The sequence below is a fragment of the Bos taurus genome, chromosome X (assembly GCF_002263795.3).
Source record: "Bos taurus isolate L1 Dominette 01449 registration number 42190680 breed Hereford chromosome X, ARS-UCD2.0, whole genome shotgun sequence".
Lineage (NCBI taxonomy): Eukaryota > Metazoa > Chordata > Mammalia > Artiodactyla > Bovidae > Bos > Bos taurus.
Genome location: NC_037357.1, coordinates 75,617,089 through 75,625,968, shown reverse-complemented (window position 1 = coordinate 75,625,968; position 8,880 = coordinate 75,617,089). Strand labels below are relative to the sequence as shown.

Here is an 8,880-nt window from a genome sequence, read left to right as displayed (position 1 = left end):
TAAAAAAAGAGAGAGAGAGAGAGAGAGCTACAAATGAGTACATGTTGTATAATTCCATTGATATACCAAACTCAGAAACCAGCAAAACCAATCTGTGATGATAGAAGTCAGAATAGCGGTTTCCTCTTGGGACAAGTATGAGGGAAGAGATGGGAGGGGTGCCATAGGAGGTTCTGAAATGCTGGTAATGTTTTGTTTCTTGGTTGGCATAATGGTCATAAGGTGTGTTAAATCTGTCATAATTTATCAAGCTCTGCATTCATGATTTGTATACTTTTCTCTGTATATGTTATATCTCAGTAAAGCACATATTTATAAAGTTAAAATATGTTATTAAAATTATGTGGAAGACAAATAATTGTATGGAAAGATATTCACACATTTTTAAAATGCAATAAAGGTCAGAAAATATCAAAAGAATTTCAGAATGGAGAGTATAATCCCATCTTTTTACATTCACACTTAGGATGGAAAACATGACAAAGGTCACAGTCACAGGCACAGCTCCTTCATTTTTCTTTTAGCAAGAACTAGAACTGTTTGGAGACAGGTAAAGCAGAAATGTCTGAGACCAGGAGTGTAGTTTTGTGTGGCTAAGGAACAGATTTCATGGAAGGATGTGCTAGAGGGAATAAAGATGAAAATGGAGAGACAGTAGGAACCAATTGGTGAAGAATTTGAATGCTGTAGAATGGGATCAACATGTCATTTCACAGGTAAGATATTGTCACTCAATGCTATTTTTATCTATTAGATACAGGGGTAGTAGAAAATTCAACTCACCAAAAAAAAAAAAAATGTGAGCTGGATTTCAGGGGCAAATTACATCTTTTTTTTTTTTAATGACTGCAGAATTTAAAATCCTCTCTGAACTTACCCCTGGGCAGTACCTGTCTAGACAAGGAGCTTGGGGTTCTTCTGGGGAAGGGGAAAGACCAGGATGAGGGATCTTATCAGATATGATCTCAATTACACCTTTGCAACAATTCAAAAGATGCTGCAGCTTTCCACAAGATTCTCCAAATATATGATTAGCATGGAAACAGAACATTTCTACCTGGTAGAACATGCACATTCACTTGTATAAAAATTTATGTCTTTAGTCCAGCTTGCTCCTGAGCCACCTGATTTGCTACTTTAAGAAAGCATCTGGAATGTAGAAAATGTCAAGTTTAAGTGTCTGGCCCCTCAGGTGCCCTCTGAAGGAATTTCAGGGCACAAGATAACTGAATTCAACATTACTATCAAGAATTTTAGGAAGGATTTCAATTGTGGCTGCAGAAAAATGCAAATTTTTCTCCTCAGTATTCCACTGCATACTCTGATGGTTGAAAGCTAGGATTTAGCTCAATTACTTTGGTAGCAGTCCCAGAATATAAAACAGCTGACCCGTCTTCCTAGTCAAAGTATTTGAATTATGCCTCCCTAAACACATGACCCGGAGAAGGTGATGGCACCCCACTCCAGTACTCTTGCCTGGAAAATCCCATGGATGGAGGAGCCCGGTAGGCTGCAGTCCATGGGGTCGCTCAGAGTCGGACACGACTGAGCGACTTCACTTTCACTTTTCACTTTACTGCATTGGAGAAGGAAATGGCAACCCACTCCAGTGTTCTTGCCTGGAGAATCCCAGGGACAGGGGAGCCTGGTGGGCTGCTGTCTATGGGGTCACAGAGTCGGACACAACTGAAGAGACTTAGCAGCAGCAGCAGCAGCAAACACATGACCAAACACCTGAATAATCAGGTCCTGTTCTGGTGTTGCTGTTCCCACCTCCTGGAGCCCCAACTGCTAAATGAAGAAACAGAAAATCCATTCATTTCTGTCTTATCACCTTCATCCTCATCTCCCTCCCTTCCTAGTGCACTTTGGCTCTAGCCACCCTGAATGACCAGTGTTATGCAAACTTATTTTGTACTTTTATACCTCTGAGCTTTTTTTTTTACTGATACCTCAGCCTAAGCTAAGCTAAGTCTCTTCAGTCGTGTCCGACTCTGTGCGATCCCGTAGACGGCAGCCCACCAGGCTCCCCTGTCCCTGGGATTCTCCAGGCAAGAACACTGGAGTGGGTTGCCATTTCCTTCTCCAATGCATGAAAGTGAAAAGTGGAAGTGAAGTCGCTCAGTCGTGTCCAACTCTTAGTGACCCCATAGACTGCAGCCTACCGGGCTCCTCTATCCATGGGATTTTCCAGGCAAGAGTACTGGAGTGAGGTGCCATTGCCTTCTCCTAGAAAGCCCTTATAAATCCTTCCCATCCTATTCATCACTTGAGCTCAGTTCGTTCTTGAGGCATGTGTCCCCAGTCTGAGACACCTCAGACTAAGCTGTAATTCATTGCTTGTTCCTTCTTCTGTGTTTGTACCGTATGTTAACTGTCATTTCACAGAGCATATATTTTCAACTACTTTAATTATTAGTGCCTTAAATAAACAGGGCTAATCATCTGTGACAGAGAAGGCACGTGCAACCCACTCCAGTATTCTTGCCTGGAAATTCCCATGGATGGAGGAGCCTGGTAGGCTGCAGTCCATGGGGTCGCTAAGAGTCAGACACGACTGACGCGATTTAGCAGCAGCAATCATCTGTGATGGGCAGATGGTATGAAAGAAAGTACTTTTATTGAGACTCTGGCAGACAGGTTCAAATCCTGATCTCTTCCACTTGTTTTTGCCTGACTTTGGACAGGTAAATTCACCTCTCTGACTTAGTTTCCATACATTTGAATCAGTTCTAATGAGGTGGATGAAACTGGAGCCTATTATACAGAGTGAAGTAAGCCAGAAAGAAAAACACCAATATAGTATACTAACGCATATATATGGAATTTAGAAAGATGGTAACAATAACCCTGTATATGAGACAGCAAAAGAGACATAGATGTATAGAACAGTCTTTTGGACTCTGTGGGAGAGGGAGAGGGTGGGATGATTTGGGAGAATGGCACTGAAACATGTATAATATCATATATGAAACGAGTCGCCAGTCCAGGTTCGATGCACGATACTGGATGCTTGGGGCTGGTGCACTGGGACGACCCGGGGGGATGGTATGGGGAGGGAGGAGGGAGGAGGGTTCAGGATGGGGAGAACGTGTATACCTGTGGTGGATTCATTTTGATATATGGCAAAACCAATAAAATAGTGTAAAGTTAAAAAAAAAATAAAAGTAGCTACCTCATAGTTAAGATTAAGTGATTCAGTGAGATAAGTGAAAACACCAGAAATAGTGTCTGGCACAAAAGTGCTCCACTATTATTACCATTGTTTGATCCTACTCCAGAATGTAAGCTCTACACAGAAAGGGATAATCATTACGTTTGTACTCTGGTGTACCCCTAGTACCCAGTACTGTGCCTAGCATGTGACACATACTCAAGAAATATATGCTGAATGAGTGGATGAATTAATGAATCTGTGAAATAATTCTCATCTTCAGTATCCTCCCCTCCAAATCCTCTATTGCCTATTAGCTTTACACCTCACAGAAAAACTTTGTGGTGCTTCATTGAACATCCCCCATCCCTTACCCTTTTGCTTTACCTCTGTTTATTACCGCCTTTCATGAATTCTCTCTAACAAGTTTGACTGTGGCAGAAACCACTCCAACAGCAGCTTGGGCCAGGCAGAAGTAGGGGGCGGGTGAGGAGGACTTAGAGTGGGGCGTGGCCACCACGTCGCAGAACCCAACTGCGCCTGCGTAGGCTGCGGCAAACCCTAGCTCTGTGAGGTTTGCGGTCATTGCTGGCTGATGTTTGTGTAGGAAGATAGCTTCTCTCACCAGCTGTCACTTCTGACCCGCCCAGCTCCCGGGCCTCTGGCTTTGGCTTTGTGCTGAGGCGCCAACACACCTACCATCCTCTCTCTGACGGATCGCAGACCTCCCCGTTCCTGTCTCCTGGAACCATGTCTCTGGTAAGCAAGAATGCGTGTCACCGCAGCGCAGAGACCACTGCAGATTACAGCGACTTCCATGGTGAGATGCAGGCTACTGATGCCTCTGGGCTCCCCGCTTCCATGATAGTTCCTGATGCCCCCCAGGGCCCTCAGGCGCCGGTCGACCCTCAGGTTGCCAGCGCTTCCCAGGCTGCGCAGGACCCAAAAGACCTCGATGTGCTGATTGATGAGCAGTCCCGACGTTTGGGGGCGCTCAGGGTGCACGATCCTCTAGAAGACAGGTCGATTGCTTTGGTGAATTTCATGCGCATGAAAAGCCAAATCGAGGGGTCTATTCAGCAGACAGAGATGCTGGAGTTCCTCAGAGAATACTCAGATCAGTTCCCTGAGATCCTCAGACGAGCCTCAGCCCATCTGGATCGGGTCTTTGGGTTGAATCTGAGAGTTCTTGATCCCCAAGCTGACACCTACAACCTAATCAGCAAACGGGGTCTCCAGACCAATGATTGGATAGCAGAATCCCTGGACATGCCAAAGGCAGGTCTCCTGGCCTTGGTCCTAGGTCACATTCTCCTAAATGGTAACCGAGCAAGAGAGACTTCCATTTGGGATCTGTTGCTAAAGGCTGATGTGTTAGGTGAACCCCAGAGGATCAACATCCCCTTTGGGAACACAAGGAACCTCCTAACTACTGACTTTGTGCGTATGCGATTCTTGGAGTACTGGCCAGTGTATGGCACTAATCCCCTTGAATTTGAGTTCTTGTGGGGTTCTAGAGCCCACAAAGAAATCACAAAGATGGAAGCCCTGAAGTTTGTGGCAGAGGCCCATGATGAAGAACCCTGGAGCTGGCCAGAAGAATATAATAAGGCCCTAGAAGCTGACAAGGCCAAAGAAAGAAGCCAGGCTGCTGGCTTAGAGTTCTGGTCAGAAGACACTATGAATGATAAGGCAAATGATTTGGTCCAGTTGGCCATTAATGTCACAGAGGAGTTGTTACCTATACATCAGGATGAGCTATTGGCTCACACTGGCAAAGAATTTGAGGATGTGTTTCCAAATATCCTCAGTCGAGCTACTCTAATACTTGATCTGTTCTATGGGTTCTCTCTGATTGAGGTTGATACCAGTGAGCACATTTACCTCCTTGTCCAGCAACCAGAATCAGAAGAAGAGCAAATGATGCTAGAGAGCCTGGGGAGACCCACTCAAGAATATGTGATGCCAATCCTGGGTTTGATCTTCTTGATGGGCAACCGTGTCAAAGAGGCCAATGTCTGGAATTTGCTTCGGAGATTTGGTGTGGATGTAGGGAGAAAGCATGCCATCACCTGCAAACTTATGAGACAGCGCTACTTGGAATGCAGGCCACTCTCCTATTCTAATCCAGTTGAATATGAGCTTCTATGGGGTCCTCGAGCTCACCTTGAAACCACCAAAATGAAAGCCCTGGAGTACATGGCCAGGCTCTACAGAAAGCAACCACAGGACTGGCCAGAGCAATATAGGGAGGCTGTTGAAGATGAGGAGGCCAGAGCCAGATCTGAGGCAACTGCCATGTTCTTCTTTGGCCCCATGTGAAGTCTGAGGGAAGTGTGTCACTTCAGTTAGGTGGCATCAATTAAAGGGGCCTGGGGAAATGGGTATTGGGGCCCCAAATCAGAAATTGGGCAGGGTTGGGGTGAAAAGTACACATTGTGCTTGCTATTTGTGTTCCATTTCTAATAGTATTTTCTTCCTTTTAATATACCCTGAATTAGATTCATGATCAGTGTTTAAAAATAGAATTGCTCATTTGTCATTTCTGTCTTGTTTCATTATAAAAGTTCATATGGCTGCATAAAATACATTGGTAATATTTACATCTTTCTATGATGTGGAAGAAAATGTATAGCTTTTCTTTAACCATTTGAAATAATCAATGAAATGGTCTCATACAGGAGTTAAGTAACAACAGTGATAATATACACACAAGAAAAACACAAAATCATTGGTCTGTTGATGTTCTCCCATCGTGTCTACTGTTTTTTTTTTTTTTTTAATTACTGGCATTTACCTGTATTTGCTTTGTGGTTCCAGAGTGTAGTGAAAAATAAAAGTTTAATGAATTAGTCTCCATGCTTAAGTACTATTTTATTCCACAAACATTTATTAAATATCTGCCATGCTGTAAGCACAGTGCTTCATGCTGGAAATATAAGGGTGAGGAAGAGCCAGTTGAGCCTCAGGGCTTAAGGGGGAGGGTCTGTGAAAGTAAACCAACAATTATATTATTGTTGTGGCAAGTGGTATAATAGGGGTAAGCTCAGAGATCTATGAGAGTTTGCAGGAGTAACTCCCAACTAAACTGCAAGTTGTGGGAGGGGACAGTGAAGGGGCAGGGGTGTCACACAAATGGAGGAGTGGTCAGAGGTGGTGGCAGGGGAGGATGCGGTGGTATGCAGGGCTAGGGACAAGTTAACCTTTAGTGACTTCTAAAGACCCGAGGTTGGGAAGAGGGAGGGAAGGAGGGCTAGTCCATGAAGTCAGGGGCAGTATGTAAAATTGCTTCGTGGGATTTACATGAAGCTCAGGAAGAAAATGTTGAGTTCAAGTTAAGAGCAGAGTGAGAGAAATAAGCCTGTGGCAGAGATAACAAAGTTTCAGATTCTCAGAGAGTGGGTCTTAGAAATCAACAATGATTCTCCTGAAGGCAGCTAGTCCTGCATCTCCGTCAGACCTAACAGTTCAAGTGGAGGAACTCTGAATGGCAACCTCAGCTGCGCTGTTTATTTCTGCACTCAGCCGTTAAGGTGAGTGTTAGTATTTTGGTTCTCTTCATCCAGATCCGGGGTCTCACAGCTTTTAACCCTGCTTGCAGCTCTCCCCTAGAGAGCTGGCAGCAGCAGCTAACAATTCCTGTAAGGGAGCCCTGGCTTAGTAGTATATTATACCTAAAGTCACCTCTAATGCAAGGTTGCGGGGGAAGAAGGGGGCTGCCTATCAGTGGTGTAGGTTTTATGCTTCGTCTCCTCCTGGCATCCATAAGCTTTCTGCCCTTTCATCCATTTAATCACTAGAGGCTACCCTCAACTGCCACCTTCTATCAGATGAAAGAGAGGACTTTCCTCACATTTTCGTCAGTCTCAAGAAGAGAACAACACAATCGTCTAACGTGGGAGAGGGCACAGGAAGAGGGGAGATACATTCTTTCGGTCCCAAGTCCAGCAGCAGTGCCGAAGGCAAACGAGCTGCCGGCTTGGGGAAGTCACTGCGCAGGCGCACTCCACGGTTGCCTAGGCGATAGCGCCCCAACTCGTCTCAGAGATCTCCCCTATCGTTGCATTCCCAGGAAAACTAAAGGCTAAGGGCGGAATTTCCAGGGACAAGAAAATGTGTAACTGGAGAACTAAAGGGGTTCTTTAAAATAGGATGGAGGTGGAGTTGTGAGGCAGGAGAATATTCAACTAAAAATCTGGGACCTTGAAATAGTGTACGACTTCCAAGCTAAACCGAAAGCCTCTCATTATTCAGCCTCCTCGGACCCTTAGTCTGTACATGCTTGTGAGGTGGGGGAAGGGGGGAAAGCTGATAAGTCCCAAGTTTTTCTTGCTCTGATTTTTTGGGGGAATTGTTAAACTCCTGGATCCTCAAATACATCAGTTCTTCTGGGGGCAACAGTAGAGAGAAACCTGCCAAGGGGAAGGTGTAGAATCTGGACCAACCATAATGTAAAGCTGCCAACTTTTTTAATACTAAATTTATGCCAGACATTGTGCTGGGTTCTTCATCTTCTTTAGCTCCAATCTCACCACCAGTTCTCCAATAAGCATTTTAATAGTCCCATTTGATACCATGGGAAACAGGCTTAGGTAAGGTGCCCAAGGTCACACAGCCAGTCAATGAGAGCTAGGATTAGAGGCTGCCTTTGGCTACAATGCATACTGTTTGGAGTGCATAGCATCACAGTCCTTTGCTATGTCCTTACTCAAATTTATTGACTCTCAAAAGTACAAGGAACAGCTATATGCCAGGCTGGGAGGGGCTTAAGACAACAGCTCTCCAAAGGAAGATGAAAGTGAGGCTGAAATTTCTCCAGGCTCTTCTTTGTTCAATCACTCAGGCTCCATGAGAGCTGTAGGTGTAGAATTTGCGTTTCTGTCTAGTCTCCCTACTCTGTCCTATGAGTCTTCCCCACTTCATTCTCTTCTGCAAGCTTCCAACCTTATCTGCTGGCTTTTACCTCGGGAGCATCAAACATCACCATTTCTCCAGAAGTGTTGGCAATGTTGTTGTTGTTGTTTTTGTAACTCTGAAACAACAATGATCTGATAGAGCTCCTGCCTTGCCCAGGGGAGCTAGGGATGCAAAAACAGAAGTGAAAAATAGCTTCTGTGTCACAGATGCCACATGTAGTCTCCCAGAAGTAACAAAAGTGAGAGTTGTACAGAACACATGCCAATGATAAGGGAAAAGGTATAGTATCTTAGTAACTACAGCCATTCCTTTGAAGGTCATGAAAGGCCTGGATATTCCCCTTTATTCAAGTACCAAATTAAAATTAGCACCCCTTCGGGGAAACACTTAGGGGTAGAAATGAGTGTCAGGCAAACAATATTTACAAACAATGTTTGAATTACTCTAAAGTATTAAATACAATCACAAAGCCTTAAGAACACCAGACCAAATACCCTTCTTCTGTGTAAATTAATTTGTAAAATGGTACAGTCTGAGTTCATTTGCAGACTCTTTGGGCTATTGATACCCACCAGGTATTGAAGTTTTGGCCAAGGTGGGGCTTGCAGAATGGGTATTGGTTAGATATGGACTCAGTATCCTATATGTACAATGCAATCCAGAGTCCCCTTTGATCCGTGATTGGGATTTGTGCTGGGGGAAAAGCGTTGAGAATATATGCATGTTCAAGGTTTCCCTGGTGGCTGGTAAAGAAGCCACTTGGGATGCAAGAGAGTGCCAGCAATGCGGGAAACACAGGTTCGATCCCT

General features: G+C 44.5%; 1 protein-coding gene across 1 annotated transcript; it reads left to right on the top strand.

Annotated features, from left to right (window-relative positions):
• The first annotated feature begins 3,764 nt into the window (after positions 1-3,764).
• MAGEE2 (MAGE family member E2) lies at positions 3,765-6,008 on the top strand. Its single transcript, NM_001076876.2, is given in 1 exon segment — positions 3,765-6,008. A coding segment is annotated over 1 exon segment (1,572 nt). The 5' UTR covers positions 3,765-3,904; the 3' UTR covers positions 5,477-6,008.
• Positions 6,009-8,880: the final 2,872 nt, after the last annotated feature.